General features: G+C 39.9%; 1 protein-coding gene and 1 pseudogene across 1 annotated transcript in view; one reads left to right on the forward strand and one right to left on the reverse strand.

Annotated features, from left to right (window-relative positions):
• LOC100963572 overlaps positions 1 to 3,183 on the reverse strand; it is an 11,645-nt pseudogene extending 8,462 nt beyond the window's left edge.
• A 14,029-nt stretch (positions 3,184 to 17,212) lies between these two features.
• The window catches only part of TCHH (trichohyalin), a 7,699-nt gene continuing 4,498 nt past the window's right edge, over positions 17,213 to 20,413 (forward strand). The window contains exons 1-3 of the mRNA XM_012811732.1: positions 17,213 to 17,264; positions 19,093 to 19,255; positions 19,915 to 20,411. Coding sequence (XP_012667186.1) covers positions 19,118 to 19,255; positions 19,915 to 20,411 — 635 coding nt within the window. The 5' untranslated portion in view covers positions 17,213 to 17,264; positions 19,093 to 19,117. The remainder of the gene's footprint in view (positions 17,265 to 19,092; positions 19,256 to 19,914; positions 20,412 to 20,413) is intronic.

Genomic DNA, 20,413 nt, shown 5'->3' on the forward strand with positions numbered 1-20,413 from the left:
TATCCAGCATCCCTTCATGATCAGAACACTTAAAAAATTGGTATAGAAGGGACATTTCTCAAGTTGATAGAGGCCATCTATAGTAAACCAACAGCCAACATTTTAATCGATGGAGTTAAATTGAAATCATTTCCCTGAGATCAGGAACCAAGCAAGGTTGCCCATTGTCCCCATTGCTATTTAACATTGTAATAGAAGTTCTAGCTATTGCAATTTGGGAAGAAAAGGCGATTAAGGGTATCCATATAGAAACAGAAGAGATTAAACTTTCACTTTTCGCAGATGATATGATTGTATATCTAGAAAACACCAGGGATTCAACTATAAAACTCTTAGAAGTGATCAAGGAATACAGTGCCGTATACAAAATCAACACTCATAAATCTGTAGCCTTTATATATGCCAACAGCAGCCAAGCTGAAAAAAACAGTCAAGGACTCTATCCTGTTTAAAGTAGTGCCAAAGAAGATGAAATATTTGGGAGTATACTTAACAAAAGATGTGAAAGATCTCTATAAAGAGAACTATAAAACTCTAAGAAAAGAAACAGCCAAAAATGTTAACAAACGGAAAAATATACCATGCTCATGGCTAGGAAGAATCAACATTGTTAAAATGTCCATATTACCCAAAGCAATATACAATTTTAATGCAATCCCCATTAAAGCCCCACTGTCATATTTTAAAGATCTTGAGAAAATAATACTTCGCTTTATGTGGAATCAGAAAAGACCTTGAATAGCCAAGACATTACTCAGGAATAAAAACAAAGCAGGAGGAATCACACTACCAGACCTCAGACTATACTATAAATCGATAGTGCTTAAAACAGCACGATATTGGCACAAAAACAGAGAGGTAGATGTATGGAACAGAATAGAAAGCCAACAGATAAATCCAGCTACTTACCGTTATCTCATCTTTGATAAACCAATTAAAAACAGTGAGTGGGGAAAAGATTCCCTATTTAACAAATGGTGCTGGACAAACTGGCTGGCAACCTGTAGAAGACTGAAACTGGATCCACACCCTTCACCATTAACTAAGATAGATTGTCACTGGATTAAGGACTTAAACTTAAGACATGAAACCATAAAAATGCTAGAAGAACGTGCAGAGAAAACACTTGAAGAAATCAGCCTGGGCGAATTTTTTATGAGACGGACCCCACGGGCCATTGAAGCAACATCAAAAATACACTATTGGGACCTGATCAAACTAAAGAGCTTCTGCACAGCCAAGAACACAGTAAGTAAAGCATGCAGGCAGCCCTCAGACTGGGAGAAAATATTTGCAGGCTATGTCTCCAACAAAGGTTTAATAACCAGAATCCATAGAGAACTCAAACACATTAACAAAAAAAAAAACCAAGTGATCCCATCACAGGGTGGGCAAAGGACTTGAAGAGAAATTTCACCAAAGATAGGTGTGCGGCCTACAGATAAATGAAAAAATGCTCACCATCCTTAATCACTAGAGAAATGCAAATCAAAACTACTTTGAGATATCACAGTTAGGATAACTGGAGTTATCCAGTAAGATTAGCCCATATCACAAAATCCCAAAACCAGAGTTTCTGGCATGGATGTGGAGAAAAGGGAACACTTATACACTGCTGGTGGGAATGCAAACTAATACGTTCCTTTTGGAATGATGTCTGGAGAACACTTAGAGAACTAAAAATTGACCTGCCATTCAATCCCACAATTCCTTTATTAGGTATATACCCAGAAAATCAAAAATCACATTACAAAACACTACACTGTACCCCATGTTTGCATTAATGTATACAGCTATCATTTAATAAAAAATAAAAAGAAAGAAAGAAAGAAAGAAAAAATTCTGCAAGCAGCCAGGAGTAAGTGCCAACTTACCTACAGAGGCAGAGTCATTGGGATGATAGCAGACTTTTCAACTGAAAACTTCTAAGCCAGAAGAGCATGGTTATCCACCTTCAACATTCTTAAACAAAACAATTTTCAGCCCAGAATTCTGTGTCCTGCTAAACTAAGCTTCAAAATTGATGGAGAAATTAAATCTGGGGAGGGGATGGGGGAGGGGAGGGGAGATGGGCAGACGGGTGGTGGCAGGGTGACTGGAAAGATCATCTATAGGGTATGTCTCACAAGGGTACAAGTGAATTTTTCTAGAACTAGAGTATAAATGTTTTAACACAATAACTAAGTAAATGACACAAAGTCTATGTTAACCAGTTTGATGAAAATATTTCAAATTGTATATGAAAACACTACACTGTACCCCATGTTTGCATTACTGTACACAGCTATCATTTAATTTAAAAAAAAAAAAAGACACTGGGAAGAATGAAACAGATTCATAAAGATAAAAAAAAAAAAAAAAGAGCAGAGACCACATAACCTTCTATAACATAGTTGCAGTGGAGACAAACATTACCAAATAGCTGATTATAGTGGATTTTACAATATGCCAGGTCCTTCCTCTCATAATGGCAATGTCCAAGAAATGGTTTTTCACACTTGGCACAAACAAAATCTTCTGCATGCCACTGCTTGCCCATGGGATTGACCACACACCATTCAATGGGCCAAGAGCAAATGCCACAGATGGAGACACCCCATTCATCATGGTCGAGCAGGCAGCACAGCTCTCCTTTCAAGTGCCAGGTGTCATACATCAGCTCCTTCCTGCAGCTGGCACAGTTGAAATGGTCTGAGTGGTAAGGGTCACTCTTGAATATCAAAGGTTGCTCATCAACAATGGCATGGCACTTCCAGCAAATGTGCTTTCCAAGGCCTCTGGCTTTCTCAATTTATGACAAGAGCAACACAGGTGTCTACCAGCATTCTTGACAAACCCAGTATCAGCCAGAATTTCCTGGCAGAGGTCACAGCAAAAGCAATGGTTATTCGTTGCTTTTGTAACTCAGCCAATGATGAATTTACCACACTAATGACAGCAAGGAACAAAAAGCAACTGAAAATCATGTTCACAGTATTTTCTTCCTTCAGACTCATAGAATAGTCCTTCTGGGAACTGCTGGAAGCACTGAGCACACACAAAACACTGCTCATGGTATAGCTCTCTGTTACTGTTCAGGATCTTCTTAGCAGGCACAAAGCCTCCTCTGCAGAGTTCACAAGTAGCACGGGCCAGGGCATTAGCCATGTTTCTGTTGATCATTCTGGCTGCCACACCCAGCATCTCCTCTCAGACTGTTCACCACCTGGAATCTCCATGCCACTCCAGCCACTTCATCTTCCCTGACCACTATGGCCTGCAGGAGTGGGAGAGCCCCAGAGCAGGAAGGGGAGGCAGGCAAGGAGCAGGGAGGCCATCTCAGCCTCCCTCCTGCAACTGACAAATGAAGGATGAATTTGAATTCTTTGTCAGTTCATAGATCTCCATTCTTTGGGTTTGGTTGTTGACATTTTATTTTTGTCCCTTTGATTGTGTCATGTTTCCCTTATTATTCATGATCTTTGTGGTCTTTGCATTAATGTCTGCACATTTGAAATAGAATGGCTATTCCAGTCTTTGCAGATTAGCTTTGGCAGAGAAAGCCTTTCTCCACACAGAGATTCTGATAAGGCCAGCTGTTGGGATCCTTGGATAAGCTTGCTGCTGGAGTCCTTAGATGGGCTGGCCTGGAGCTTGGGTCAGTTGGACTATGGGCCAGGTGCCTGGGTTAACTGGGACAGTACTGGAGCTTGGTGCACATGGATAAGCCTGGCTTATTAATCTTCCTGCCATTTTATCATTCAGAGAGTTCATTTGGAGAGTTCTAAAACACTAATGCCAAGATCCCATTACTAGAAATTTAGTAGGCCTGTGGTGTGACCTTGGTGATCTAAATTTTTTAAAGTTCCAGGTGATTCTAATGCACAAGTAAAGGTGAGAACCACTGCACTATACCCTTCCCTTGGTTAATCTCATCTTCTCTTGATATATTAATTGCCACATTTCTCCTGATGGCTTCCAAATCTATATCCCCAACCTAAATTTATCTCCTGGGTTTCAGATCTAGATGTCCTATTACTTTCTAGATTTTTTTACTTAGGTATCTCACAGGCATCTCAAACTCAACAAGCCCAAAATGGAAATTTTTCCACATCCTTCTCCCTATAAACAGTCTCAGCTGCTTGAGCAAAAAATCCTGAATTTCCCATCCTTTTCTCTTCCTCACTTTCTATACTCAATATATCAGCAATCCTTATGGGTTTCTATTTCTTAAAGTCTCTACAATTCAAGTGATTTTTTTCCCAGCCCAACTGAAATTACCTTATTTAAGCCCTTCCTTTCTTACCTATTTTCTTGCAACATTTTCCTATGTGACTTCATCCTCCAATCCATTCTCAATGTTACTGCCATAATGACCTTTCTAAAATGCAAATATGATTATGTCATCATCTCCTGCCTAAAATCCTATAATGGCTCTCCATAGTCTATGGGATAAAATCCACATTCTTTACCTTTACCTACAAATTCTTTCATGATCTCCCCTGCTTAGCAATCCCAGCCTCACCTTTCATCCCTTTCTACTTCACACCCCATACCCAACTTGTCTCACAGGATTTGGCACAAGCACCACCTTCTCTAAGTTACTTTTCTTGAGCCCACTGTACCGATGAGGTGCCCCTTCAGTGTATTCCCTCCATCACAGTCTTTATTATCTTGGATTAAAATAATGGGTTTAACTTAGATGACTCTTGGATCACACTGTAATCTCCTCAAAGCTCAGGATCATGTATTAGTCTTCTTTATATCTCTGGTTCTTTGTACATCACAAGTGTTTAATTAAGGTTTGTTGAACAAATGGATGAATAAATGATGGCTAGGGAAGGTCAGCTTTTGATGAGGGTTGAACAACTGACTCACTATAAGCAACTGGTCACTATAAGCTTCTTTATCATAAGAACTGCATAAATTAAAATATTATGTAAGGAAAAATATTTTAATAATAGATTATATGGCATAGATTTGTCACCACATGAAGGACACTGGACAAATCACTAAACCTCATGAGCATCAGCTTCCTCATCTAAAATAATTGGAATATAATATTCAGTGCCTACTTCATAAGGTGTTACAGAGATAAAATAAAATTTATAAAAAATTCTGGCAGCACCTGTGGCTCAGTGAGTAGAGCACTGGCCCCATATACCAAGGGTGGCAGGTTTGAACTTGGCCCCAACCAAACTGCAACAAAAAAATAGCCAGGCATTGTGGTGGGCGCCTATAGTCCCAGCTATTCGGGAGGCTGAGGCAAGAGAATCGCCTAAGCCCAAGAGCTGGAGGTTGCTGTGAGCTGTGATGCCATGGCACTCTACCGAGGGCAACAAAGTGAGGCACTGTCTCTAAAAAAAAAATTAAAAAATTTGTAAAGAATTCCTAAAGCGGCTCGGCACCTATAGCTCAACCGGCTAAGGCGCCAGCCACGTACACCTAAGGTGGCGGGTTCGAATCCCCAGCCTGGACCCGCCAAAACAACAATGACGGCTGCAACCAAAAAATAGCCGGGCGTTGTGGCGGGTGCCTGTGGTCCCAGCTACTTGGGAGGTGGAGGCAGGAGACTCGCTTGAGCCCAGGAGTAGGAGATTGCTGTGAGCTGTAATGCCACGGCACTCTACCCAGGGGGACAGCTTGAGGCTCTGTCTCAAAAAAAAAAAAAAAAAAAAAAAAAAATTCCTAAAGCCAGGTGGCACCTGTGGCTCAAAGGAGTAGGGCACCAGCCCCATATACCAGAGGTGGCGGGTTCAAACCCAGCCTCAGCCAAAAACTGCAAAAAAAATAATAATAATAATTCCTAAAGCCATAAATTACTATACAAATGTGGGAAATTGTAATTATGTAAATAACAAGAAGTGTGACCACCAAACTGTCTTTACTAAAACCCAAAGCAGCAGGGCATCATGGAAAATAGCATGGGCCAAATGTCAACTTCACTCCTTCACTGTCACATGACCTTTAGCAGGTCATTTGGCCTTTTGATGCCTCAGTTTCCACAAATGCAAAATATGTATTCTACACTCTGGTTTATTGTGTTATTTTTGTATTTAATATACAGCATGACGAATGCAAGGCATTCATTCAATAAACTATAATTTCCCTTCCATTTTAAGCAATCACTCTACACTTATCCCTATGCGATACTATCCCAAGTCTCCAACACCAGGACCAAAAGCAAGAGAAGTTAAGGTAAGTAAAGCATTGCACTTACTGAAATTCTTATTAGTATTTAAGTAGAAAAAGAGAGGAAAATTCTTGGCAACCAAGTGAGAACTACAAGAAGAAAATGGAGTAACTGATGCTTTAGATAAATGAATTACATCAAAGATTAACAATGAATGAGAAAGGCCAACAAATCAGCTTTGTAACCTGATTTCTGAGCAGGCAGGTCCATAGGAAGAAATGTACTTGATGGCATGGCGTCTGAGAGTGAGGTCAGGAGGGAAAAATTCTCACATCCCTCATTCTCTCTTGTACTCCTGAGTCACCCTGAGGCCTTAGGCAAGTCCTGCCAACGTCCACCTCCATCTCATCCTCTGAAAATGGGCACCATGATAATGTAAGTACAACAGAAAGCTGAAATGATTTGGACTCTTGAAAGCACAAAGCTGCTGAGATGTCAGAACCTGATGATCTGAGATAAAGAATATCCTAAGACACTAGTCCTGGATTTCCTGGGCACATGGTAAGAAATGGCCAATGGAAGAACAAAAAAAATATCCAGCAAAAAAATATTCAGAGGCTAAAGAAATGAAAGAAATTTCAATTTCAACAAGTGGATGTCTCCTAAGGTTTAATGAAGAAATTTTGCTCTGAATCACGACACACAGAAGGAAAAAGATTTAATGCAAAAATATAAAGTAATCAAAGTGAACACCCCACTACACCAGAAACTGATTACCAATTGATAGATGAAGAAAGAGAGTACAGATCTCACAACATTTACCATGGTTTCACATTCCATGTGAAGCTCTATGAAAGCAGGAAGGCCTCACCAGCTTCCAGGCCTCCAGCTCACACAGGAATCTCTTCCTGACCTCACTTCTCTTTCCATAGATTTGTTACTAGGATTCTCCATTCAGAGGCTAAAGAAATGAAAGAAATGAAAAGAAAGTAAAGAAACTCATGAATTCTCTCTCTTTTTTTTTTATTTCCATAAACTCAAAGTACTTCACTAGTTTAGGCCTCCATCAATTTGTGATCCCAATTATTCCAGCACACCTCATAACCCACCCCAGAGAGGAAGCAGGAGTCATTATTATAATTTTTATGTAGACAGCTGAGGCTCAGAGAGTTTAATTGACATATATGATTACAGAGAATATGAATTTCAAAGCAACATGCGTAGCAGGGACCCTAGGGCTCTCAATTTGCTACACAGCCAGCCAGAACCTATTAAAAAATTAACACATCTTAAGAAGACACATTCTATACCCTGACACTATCTTATACACAAAAAGATTACAAGCACATAGTTCTTGGAGGAGATTTGGTGGGGATAGCACAAGGCCATTCTTATTATGTTGAATATATGTACAAATGATTTTAGTAAATTGTCCATAATATAGTTACAACCCATTTGATATGTGCTCTTGAGATCTCAATAGTAACTTATGTCCCAACACACAGCTTATAATCAAAACTCACTATTATATTACAATTGGTATAATGGGGCAGAGCCAAAAAGAAAAGTTTAGTTCAGCAAGGCACCTATTTTCTTGGCTTAGGGTCCAAGTTCATACCTAAGTGGTTTGTGTGGTAGGGAAGATATTCCATCTATGCTTCTTCCCATAAGAATTGAAAAAGGAGCATTTTCCCTGTTCCATGGGAGCAAAATGAAGAAAAAAGTGAGGAGCCACAGAAACAAGCAAGGGGACTGTGTGCAGCATGTTTAAACAGGAAATAACTCAGTTTCATTTTCTCAGGGGTATTCTATATAAAGTCACCATCTAAAACTTTATTACGGGAAAAACAGTCAGTGATCCATGACTTTCAGAAGTGCCTTCTGCTAGAGTCCTCCTATAGAGGACTTAAAGTGCGTACTAAATGTTCTGAAAGGTCCTGCTGCATAAGAATAATAAATAACTTGTTTCAATTTGCTTAACCTGAAGTTCCCAAATTAATTAAAATCAGAGGTTGAAAACCTAAGAAGAGCCCATAAAACTAGTGTTTTAATTAGAAACCCTACATGTTACTATAAGAAGACATCATAATGCCATCTCTAAGCAAAAGGGAGCTACCTTGAGCTCTTACACAGATCAGAACCACCCACCACCCATACCCTTCTCTAAATGCCTGGAGTTTGGAATCACTTGTCCGGGACCAAATTCGTCTATGGAAGAGTAGAGAAAAGATAAGATGGTACATAAACGAGGGAGAACCCAGATAAAGGAAAGGAATGACTGAGCTCTTCTACTTTGGATTCATCAAATTCTTGACACCCAAACCAAAGTTCACCTTGGGAAAGAAAACGCAAATTTCAAACTATATATCCTACAATCTTCCAGAGTCCCAAGGTATCAATCATTTCATTAGCTCTAACATTCCATGGTTCTCACATTAACAGATTGACCCAAGGAAGCAGACTTCATCAGCCAACCCAGCCACGTTGGAATCCCAGCTCAGCCGTGGGGTGACCTCTGGCAGGCAACTTAACCCCACAGTGGCCGGGTTTCCACACCTGGAAAGTGGAGGCGGCAGCCTTTCCGTCAGGCTAAGCTGAATGAGAAACAACTAATAAAAAGAGGATCATAAAACCCTTTGCAATACACTCAGTGTTCTGTAAAAACTTAATGATTATAATCAAGCTGTAGCTAGAAGTCTGCAAGGTCTGCACATGACAGCTAGCAGTCACCACGTTGGTATTTGATAACAAGACTCACGCTGCCCCGTGCCTTCATCAGCTGCACAAACTGGTCTTGGCCCTTCTGGTTTCTTCACACCAAGTTGTCAGGGGAAAAACATCGCTGAAGTCAAGCTGTCTTGATCTAATCATCACTATGTTTCGTTAGAGATAAGATCCTCCCAGTCTCTTAATAAAGATCATGAACCTCCACTCCCTGTGGCTGAAACTGGCACCTACTTCAGATGGCTGCCCTCTGTACAGCATAGGTCCTTCCTAACCACATCAGAGGGGATGAAAGCACTAGCTGAACTATGGTGTGGAGGAGGGCAAAGGGAATATCTCTTAGCTGGGACTTTCCACGTCAGAACCTTATCAGCTCCACCCAGGCAACAAAGAATTATAGGAATAATATAATATGATGGTTCGTATGCTTTTAGAAGCTGATAGATCTGGATTTAAATTTTAGCTCCACCACTTGCCAAATTCTTTGACCTTTGGTAAGTTACTTAGCAGCTCAAAGTCTCAATTCCCCACCTACAAAATGTGAATAATGCTTACTACACAAGATTGCTGTAAGAATTAAATAGGAGACAACAGTTACTATTGTATCTGTCTTATAGTGATAATAATGATGATGACATCAAAATACAGGCTCCCTGCCACCATGTCCTATAAGCCAAAATTCCCCTCACTAAACTTGAGATACAAGACAGAGGTTAGGGTTCGGTATCTCTGGTATCTTTGAGTTCTCAATACCTGGGCCAGTGCCAGTAAATTTGAGTAGATTGAATTGATCATATGACACTGAGTGCATATGATGAATGAAATCTGTCATTTGCTGAGATTAGAAAGATGAACCATTGGCTAAATATGGGCAAAACCAGTTCACTTAACCTCACTAAGGCTAGTGCCCCAGGCAAGTTCCTCATTGAGGCAAATTCTGCTTATTCAAGTCCTCATTTGAATAATGACAGCAGAGGAAGCTGAGACCAGCTCAGGTGATGCTCTCAGAGTTGCTTTTAAGATACAGATATGAAACCAGCCTCATGGTAAAAATACTTTCTTTCCCCAACCTCTGTTTTTAATCTTCAAAAGAACACTGACCAGGCCCATGTAGAAAGAACTAAGATAATTTTTTCTGGTTTTCTTCACTAATGAACACTGTCCAGAGTGGGTTAATAGTTTGCGTGTGTGTTGCAGATGTTCAATGTCACTACTCCTGCCCTCCCTTTCCTCAGTCCCACTTGTGTCCTTACAATCTAGCCAACCATTCAGTACTCCAAGAAAGACTTAAAAACAAAATTGTGCCCTTCCACTGTCTTATGGTGTGTTGTGACTTCTCTCAAGTGTACCTTTTCTACCAAAAAATGATTTCATTGAAACTCTACAGGGCTACTTTCTGGTCATGTCATTTACATATAGCAACAAACACAACAGGCATGGAATCTGCTGTCGTGGAACCCACAATTTATTATATTCAATTCCTTCCTAAATAAACAGCTGGATGGTTGAAACCAACATCCTCTTCCATGAAGTCAACCTTTGAAAGGACCAAGGGCACCCAGCCCTTTGTTAAAGAGTGATAAATTTCCACTATGGTCTGAATGGTTAACTATCTTTTTCTCAAAGCATACGTTGCTCACTCCTACTCTTCATCTTTCCTCACACTGCCTGGAATGCCTCTTCCATGTGGCCTGCCTGAATCCAGTCACCCCATCTAGAACAAGTCCCATCTGTCCCCTGAATCCCTCCCAACTACTTCTTCCAACAGCAGTCCCTGTCTCTTTTAACTTGTTGAGCACTCATGGATTACATCAGACCCCATATCTATGCCATGCCCTCTGAATGCCTGGGACTGGACTTTTCCAAACCTCTACTTCCTTTCTCCTTGCTCGGCACTTCCCACTTATTGGGTTCTTAATGAGAGTTTTTGACTAGCTGAGCAGCAAAGCACTGCGGATATTCACAGAACAAATGAAGATAAGCTATCTAGAAGGATGAAATCAATATTCTAGGGCTTGTATCCAGAGACTTCAAAAAGGTTTTTCACCTTGAAAAGTATGACAAAGGGGACTTCAAAAACTGATTTTGAAATATTTAGGCCCTGAAAGAAGAGATTGCAAATCTATTGGAAAAATAACTTTTTGCCCTATGAAAACCTGTAATTATTCTCAATTTGTAACATCTGTAGGATACAGCCTTTCCACAGATCCACTAAAATGCACTTTTTTTGTAATCTGGAAAATACTTTTAAAAGATGTGGTTATACATGAGCCTTTAATGGCCCACCCTCTTGCCAAGAGCTGACCATAAGCCAATGAGAGCCTAAGGCTTGGCTGGGCTTTGCCAGACACCCAGAGAAGCAGCATCCACAGCATTCTTCATCTACAGATAAAGAAAAGCCTCAAAAAGAAAATCTGAAAAGTTCTAATCACACATCTGACAAAATAGCTAAAAGGCTAACACTAATGTTTATTGTAGAACCACTTTCGTGAGTTCTAAGGTTTAAAATTTCTAGGGCTATTTAACTTTATCACACCTAAAAAAAATTATTAAGCCACATGTCCTGTCCAGTGCAATATAAACTGAGTAAATAAAACACATTCTTGTCTTCTAGGAGCATTGACTCATGCAAATTCTCATTTCTGCTCATGTATGTCTTCGAGTAAAAATTTTAATTTCTGCTGATATTCTGATGGTTATCTCTTCATTTAATCATCTTTGTCTTGAAATTAAATTTTTGTTTTTTTAAATTCAATGTATTTAGGCCAGGCGCAGGGCTCACTCCTATAATCCTAGCACTCTGGGAGGTCAAAGGGGGTGGATTGCCTGAGTTCACAGTTTCGGGACCAGCCTGAGCAAGAGTGAGATCCCATCTCTACTCTCTACATCTTCTATAGAAAAACTGAGGCAAAAGGATCACTTGAGCCCAAGAGTCAGAGGTTGTTGTGAGTTATGACACCATGGCACTCTACCCAGGGCAACAGCTTGAGACTCTGTCTCAAAAAATAAATAAAAATAAATTCAATGCACTTAATTTTAATAGATTACATATTAATGTGGCTCAAATATCAAAAAGTATAAGAAAGTGTATAGTAAAAAGACACTTCCCCAACTCTTTCCCTATCAGTAACCATAACATATATATATATATGACTATATATGTATTAATATATAGTCTTATTTTGGAATAAAACATTTCTGATTGCAACATATCCCACTCCAAATCATTAGGAGGTGTGGAATGCCTTCTGTTACCTGGAAACATGCTTGAAGTAGAACAGAGGGTTCAGTAATGCTTATGAGCCAAAAGAGAGTCACTGTGGTAAGAAACAAGAAACACACACCCTGTCTTCCGCTTCTTTTCTGAAGCGGTGAATTCAGTCTGATGCTCACTGGAGGCCAAGGGACAAGAACCTTGACTGGGCCCCTCAAAGCTTCTTCATTGTTATCCTATTTGTCTGCCTGAGTTTTTAATGTTTTTGAGGGTAGGACAGGGAAAAGGAAATTAAAAAGAAGATAAGAGGAAATGAGGAAAGGAAAGAAACTGAAAGGTGGCTGCTGGGGGTGGGAGGAAGGGAGAAGGAAGAGCTTCAAAGAGGCATGCACCGCTCTGAAGGCCAAGGCCAGAAAGAAAGCTGCCAAGCACTGTCAACATTGCACCCACCCTCCTACCTTACTTCTGGTAGGACTCACAGTGTTGACACACCCAAGATTAGCACTCAATAACTGGATCGTGATATCGGGTAGTTATTGGATGTCTGGGCCTAGAGAAAAAAATTCCAAGACAGACTGGCACATGCCTGCCTGTGCTCTTTTTCACATTTGGGAGGCCATAACCTTTTTTCCCACAGTAAGGATGTATGAAGCCTCAGCTTCCAACCTCCTGTGTGGTATAACTTTTCTCAGAAGCAAAATCTCTTTCAACAACAACAAAAATTTTTTTTTTCAATTCTTTGGACACAAATTCTTTCCCCCATCCTGAAAACTGGCTTAACACTCAACTAGAAACACATATAATGCCAAGAAAAACAAAGAATATCACACAGCAACTCTATTCCTGAAGAGCTATGGTGGTTCTTTCACTTGACAGCTGAGACTATTTTTATTATAGAGACCATAAAGTCTCTGCAACCCTGTCAAAGAGGCCTGATTCCTTCATTCATAAACTCATCAAATTACAAAAGTTAAATTCATTTGTCCCATTTAGTGTCTTTTGACAAATCTCAAAGCTCTGCGAAATTGAGGAGCCACTGGGTAGGATAAAGGTACAGTTAAAGAAGAGAAAAACAAGTTACTTGAGATCTATAACCAATGAAAAACAAGTCACTTGAGATCTATAACCAACTTGAGATCTACAACAAATAAAGCTCCTGCTCTCTGTACTGCAGGTGACAGTAGGAGTGGGCAGAAGGTAGATATGCCCTTTCTGAGCATTTGTGCCCAGTCACCTTGCATGGCATGACGTAAGACAAAAGCATCTGCTGACTCTCAGAGATATAATTACCACCAGGGTGGGGATGTAATTAAAGTAAGGATAATTTACCTTAAAGAAGATAAAAATTAAGAATTATTAATGATCATAATTAGCCCTTTTATATCTAAGAATCAGAAAATGTTTTACAAGCTGTAATTATCACAGTTCCCCTCTGAGGAAGGGATTCATATCTTACAGTTCTTCACTTAACAGAGGATAAAGTGATGAGCATGGGCAGAGGAGGGTGGAAGCACCACCTCCTCTGTCACCTGTCCTATAAGTGGTGAAACAAGAAAGAGGGCCCAGAAAGGCTGACTGCCATGATGCTGGATGCCCTCATCCACTAGCCATCATCTAAGCAGACAGTCCATCCCAGAGTAAGCGATTCATCTCATTCTGACCTGTTGGCCATTTAAACAGCCACGATGCAATAAAAGTATATCATATCAATAAGGATTTTATTAAACACCCAGGAGAAATAAAAACTCCTGTCAAGGAACTTAAAACCTGATTGAGAAGACAAAAGAACTATCCATTAAATTAGAGAATATGAAAATTACACACTAGGCCTAGGTTGTATGATATTGACTACACATCAATTAAATGCTTTTTAGTTAGAAGATCATTGCATTTAAAGGACAAAGAAGGCTTTGGAGAGGGGATGGAACTTCTGTGGGAATCAAAGAAATGATATTGGGTTTTAGATTGACAGAGGGCAAGTCCCAGGTAAATGAGTAAGAGGAAATAACAGGAAAACTTGAAAGATTAAATACATAATTTTAAAGAAAAATCTTCATTAAAGGGATGTTTGGAGAGCTTAACAAAGAGTCTTACGTATTTCAAAGCCATCTAAAATGAGCCCTTGAATTAGATAAAGAAAAATCTAATTCTTTCTTAATTCTTTATTTTCTAATCTAGCAGAGCCTCCAAAGATTTCAGCACTTCATGATTACTGTAATATTAAAGAATCTTAAATTCTAAAATCTCTTATTAAAGAGAAATTTTATTTTCTCTTTTTAATTCCCCCATAATAAAGAGTTCAAATCTCAAAGAGTTCAGAACCAGTGTCGTTCTGGTGGACTTTCGGCCAATTGATAAAGAACAACATTCTTAAAGAAATGGAGCAGGGGCAATTGGGTCATTCCTGGACCACTCAGGAATGTTCTCTTCAGTCTCCAACCTTAAAAACAAAAGAGATAGAGAAATGCTTTGTCTAGAAAAGCATGAAGCTCTTCAGATTACAAAGACAGTATTATTTTCTGATGAACCACAATCAGTGGACACTACCACATTTCAGGAATTCCCAATTGTTCTTAAATAAAAATAGAATCAATTTGTTAGGATTTGATAATTCTCTATGTTCTCTGGTATCTACCAAACTTTTAAGGACCTAGAGAACATTCAAAACTATTTTCCTGGCCCGGTGCCTATAGCTCAACCGGCTAAGGCGCCAGCCACATTCACCTAAGGTGGCGGGTTCAAATCCCCAGCCTGGACCCGCCAAACAACAATGACAGCTGCAACCAAAAAATAGCCGGGTGTTGTTGCGGGCGCCTGTGGTCCCAGCTACTTGGGAGGCGGAGGCAAGAGACTCGCTTGAGCCCAGGAGTTGGAGGTTGCTGTGAGCTGTAATGCCACGGCATTCTACCCAGGGGGACAGCTTGAGGCTCTGTCTCAAAAAAAAAAAAAAAAAGAAAAGAAAACTATTTTCCTGTTCAAACCATATGTAAGGAACCCCTATTAAAATGATACTCTCAATGACACCATGTAAAATACTAATACAAGAATATTATGTAGCAATGACAGTCACTTCATTAGGAGAGTATCAATCCTAATTTTAGAATTTAGCATTTGAATCTACTTACAACATTTCTGATAATATACCAACAGCAAAAAGGAAGATAAGCCAATTCTCTTAGGTTTGTGTAGGTTTTTAAATATGTTCCCTTATATTATACAGACTTTAAATAAGAGTGGGTAAGACAGCCATCATTGGATTTAAGACCTAGCTTCATTCAGAGAAGAGAAAGAGTTTTTCTGTTATCGTGAATGCAATTTTAAGCATTTTCCAAAGCTCTGAAGAGAAACCAGCGTATCAGCTATGATTCTAGAATTATTAATAGTATCTTTACTTTATTCTCATGGAACCTACTAAATGTCCAGTAGGGAGCATATTCACTAAAGAAAGGTAATGGAGTCAGACATGTGCATCCCGCCATCTAGGCTGAGGTTCTCCAACAGAGCAGAAACAAACGCATAAAGGAGGGCTTGCTCAGGTTATTCCTTGAGGGACACTTATACAAAAGCCAGTGCTACCTGTGAGAGTGTGGGTGTCCATGATAACTGTGGCCACAGTGTGTCAGTGGTCATTATGGCCCTATCCTGGAATCCAAAGATTCAGATTGTACTGAATCCTAATTAGAGAGGGAGAAAAGAGAATTCTTCATCTTTCACTAAGGAGCTGCTGCATAGAGTTTGCCAGTTGAACCCAAGAAATAATGACAGTTCTGACAGTTCTAGAAAACTCCCAAATCAGAGACTATGGTGCTGAAGTCCTTAAAGAAGCAGAAGTGAACCCAGCTTACATCTGTCATCCCATCCTGTCACTTTGCCTTCCCCTATACCCCACATCTGGGATGGCAGCAAATGAGGGAAAAAATAGAACTTAACTCCACTATCACTTGGACCAATCTGCACATAAAGAAATGGCCACCAAGGTTTAGGTTCCAAATTTTCATGTACCACTGAAGGACCCTACAGTCTTCTCAAAACTCAGGTAAACAATATTTGCCACACCATTGGACAAAAGAAGAGATGGAAATGCAGAGAAGCCACTGAATCATTTAATAGCTCCCATAAACCTATTATGAACCCAAGTTTCATGTAGTCTGAAATGTAAGAATGAGAGTCACTGACAGCCAGGGACAAAATCCAATTCCTTACAATAAAATAGCACTGAGATTTGCAAATGATGGCCAAGGTTGAGAAAGCCCTGATGGATATAATGGGCTAGAATGACCGATTACCTTAATGTGCTTCCAAAAGAAGCCAACTCAAATGTTCAGGTGTCATGATCATTAGTGACTTAGGCTAAGCAGGATGATTACATCTACAGTAATGCATTACACCAGCTCTTTTCCCCCAGGGCACCAATATGTTAATGAGAAAAGAAATGAGCAAACTGCATTTAGAAGTAATACCTCTAACAATGAAATTTCACAGATTTCAAGTTTTCTAAGAACAGTTTATGAAAACATATCTCTGGGGTACCCCTCAAAATTGTTTACTGAGGATGCAATCCCCAACCTGTAGGAAACCTATCAGAAGACCAAGGAATATAAATGTAAAATTTTTTCCCACTTGAATTTTAGAGAAGAAATTAACCAATTTTTTACATCTCTCCCATTATCCTAAAATTGTTTCAGGCATGGCTTTTGAGCAGCTCTCCATGGACTGTCACATCCTATGGAGGAATTAATCAGTTCTCATCAGTGGATTTCAAAGTTTGTTTAATCCCAACCTAGAACTTGTATTTTTCTAAAGTAAACGGCTTAGAGGTCACTCCTTAATAAAGTCATTATCTATTAAGACACTGAACATTCAATACCTTTTCTTTATTGCTGTCTAAAAAAAATAAATAAAGTTAGTGATTCTGCTAAATAATCTACCCTTTCATATTAGGTGGGGCCAGTACCCCATCAGGAGGCAAGGTCTGTGAATCTCGTGCCAAATAGCTATGTGAGCAAATAGTGAGATAAACAAGCCATTCATGGAGACTGAGGTGGAGCTGGGCTTGGTTAGGAATGAATCAGGCCATCCCACAGAATGGGTGTCTCCTTCCCAAGTTGCTCTCCAGGGCACAATTAAAACTCCTATAAAAGGCCCAGCTTCCAGTTACCAGTACACTTGCCAGTGGCATCAGCGAGCATTCGACTTCTTCCTCTGGTTAAGTGGGTAAGTCCCATTTCCTTGGATCATGATCTTCGGTACAATTCTCCATTTTTTCTAGCTATTTTAGATGTTGGGGTATAGGGGGGAGTTTCTCTGTGTCAAAAGGGATCAGTGTCTTACAGAGGTGGTTAACTGCCACTAACTCCATCCCATCCATCTTCTTATGAGTGAAGCCATCATTAGAAGGGAGATATGGTTCCTGCTTCTAAGGCTTTGAACTCTATACTTTTGCACATTGGCAGGTGATCACATGTAGCTATATTAGGGCTCCTCTGTACCCCTCTCTTCACTGTTTGCTCTGAAATATGCTGGGGAGCTGGAAGAAAGAGAGAAGGAAACGATATGGATAATCCAGATTGGGTGGCCAACCAAAAGTTGACTACAGGATAGTCCGAAGATGGGTCTCTCACTTGAAATTCCTCAGAATCTTTCTTTCTCTTTGTGAATAACTCCAAGATGATAACTCCAAAGTTTTCCAACCCTCTCTTCTCTTTTTACATTGGTTTTACTTAATACAGTGCATCTTCACAATTACGGTATCTGAGGTATTCAAGTTGAGAAGGACATAAAGAAGTTATCTGGATGAACCACCATACATACCCAGTCAGCAAAGCCAGCCATCAATCTTTTAACATCAATCTGCTGACAGCTAATGTTTTTTATAATGCTAAGATTCAAATGGCTTATTGGGATAATAAAACTAGCCAGAAGAACAACATTATTAAAAGCTGTCTGGGTTAAGTTTGGCCTGCTTACTCTAGAAGCTAGCGAGGAAGGGCCTCTTGGAAGCTTTCAATTTGAATATCTGACTATACCTAGTATAACTAAGTCGAAACAGGTAACATGCACTTTGTTTCCCATAGTAGTATATCTAAGTTTTAGAATGCCATTTTTTGACTAGGAAGAAGTAGTGTTTAATCTCAGAATTAATGACATAAATTATACTCCTAGATCTCATATGAACTATAGTGTTGTAGATAATTCACATTCCCTTTTCATTGTTTTATTTGCTACCAGATGTTTTGCTAACACAATTAACTGTACATGGCTTCTGTCCACTTTAAGATACTCAGATACTCTCATGTCTCTCTTCTTCTTTTGGCTTTCATCTATCCTCTTTGCTCAATTTTACAGGAAGGTATTTACAGATAACAACATATAAAATCTAAATTTCTGCATCCCTCTCTTCACTGTTTGCTCTGAAATATGCTGGGGAGCTGGAAGAAAGAGAGAAGGAAAGGATGTGGATAATCCAGATTGGGAAGCCAATCAAAAGTTGACTACAGGATAGTCTGAAGATGGGTCTCTCACTTGAAATTCCTCAGAATCTTTCTTCCCCTTTGTGAATACAATATTCAAAGATAAAATGCTTCAAAAAGTCCAGGTTGAAAATAGCTACTGCTGGCTCGGCACCTGTGGCTCAAGTGGCTAAGGCGCCAGCCACATACACCTAAGATGGTGGGTTCAAATCTAGCCCGGGGCCACCAAACAACAATGATGGCTACAACCAAAAAAATAGCCAGGTGTTGTGCGGGCAGCTGTGGTCCCAGCTACTTGGGAGGTGGAGGCAGGAGACTCACTTGAGCCCAGGAGTTGGAGGTTGCTGTGAGTTGTGATGCGACAGCACTCCACCCAGGGGGACAGCTTGAGGCTCTGTCTAAGAAAGAAAGAAAGAAAGAAAGAAAGAAAGAAAGAAAGAAAGAAAGAAAGAAAGAAAATAGCTACTGCTATAGAGTCAAAGCATTTATGAATCTTCCTAAAACAGTGTAAACAAAGCCTTCCCAAGTACCAAAACAGAGTTTTTATTTTGAATTATATTTTGCTGTTCTAGGTTTACTTGAAGAAAGAAGGAAAAAATGTCTCCACTTCTGATAAGCATCTGTAATATCACTGAAGTTTTCAATCAATATGCCTCACATAATTGTGATGGAGCTGCATTAAGCAAGAAAGACCTAAAGAACCTCCTTGAAAGGGAATTTGGAGCTGTCCTTCAGGTAAGAACTAACAAGAAAAGAAAATCTATTTATTTAGGGCTATGAGAGTTCTTCTTAGGAGAGATCAGAGAAAGGAACAGTATTTTTATGTTTTATATCATGACACGTGTACACTACACTCCTATTCATTTCTGGGTCTGAAGATACATTACTGGAATTGTAGTCTGAGTACTGAAAAAGTTGCTTAACAAATATTTCACATACCTGATGGCAATGGCAATGTGAATGAGATGTTCTTGGGACATTATGACCAACGATGTCAAAGCACACTAGATTGGGGGGGGGGGGCTTAAATTTGCTTCCAAATTTCAAGAATTGAAATCAGCCTGTTCTCTGCTAAAACTGTGTTATCATAAATGTTTTCTTTTTTCAAACATGGCAAAGAATTCAAATCATGGGTACTGGCTATTTCAGACAGACATAGGTGTTGCAAATTTTCATAAACTTCCATTGTATCCACTCAACTAACCTGCATTATTTTGATTAGCAGTAAACTTTGAGATGCAAAAAATCCCAATGAATGTATGCTTTAATTTAACATGGGGACAAGATTAGCCATTTTTCTCATTGCGCTGAATGTCTCTTGAATGCCCACATAGAAGTGAAATTTTACTACCTATAAGTAAGGCATTGTAATTTTTTTTTCATTTTTTTTTCAGAGACCGCATGACCCTGAGACTGTAGATCTAATCCTGGAACTCCTGGATCGTGACAGTAATGGGCGTGTGGATTTCAATGAATTCCTCCTGTTCATTTTCAAGGTGGCTCAAGCTTGTTATTATGCTCTTAGCCAGGCTTCAGGGCTAGAAGAGAAGGGCGCACAGTGTGAGGGTAAGGGGAACCTGTTACAAGATCGTAGGCAAGAAGACCAAAGGAGATTTGAGCCGAGAGAACAACAATTAGAAGAACCTGGGCAACAGCGCAGGCAGACGAGGCAGGAGAGGGAGCTCATTGAGGAAGAGGAGAAGAGAGAGAAGCAAGAGAAACTTGGGCAGCGTGACAGGCAGGGCTTCGAAGAGGAGCAGCAACTGCAAAGTCGTGAGGAGGGGCGAGAGCAGCGGCTGAAGAGGGAGCAGGAGAGGCTGGAGCAGGAGGAGAGGTTGGAGCAGGAGGAGAGGCGAGAGCAGCGGCTGAAGAGGGAGCAGGAGAGGCTGGAGC

This window comes from Otolemur garnettii, unplaced genomic scaffold (genome assembly GCF_000181295.1).
Source record: "Otolemur garnettii isolate 467f Iridium unplaced genomic scaffold, OtoGar3 scaffold00174, whole genome shotgun sequence".
NCBI classification, from domain to species: Eukaryota; Metazoa; Chordata; class Mammalia; order Primates; family Galagidae; genus Otolemur; species Otolemur garnettii.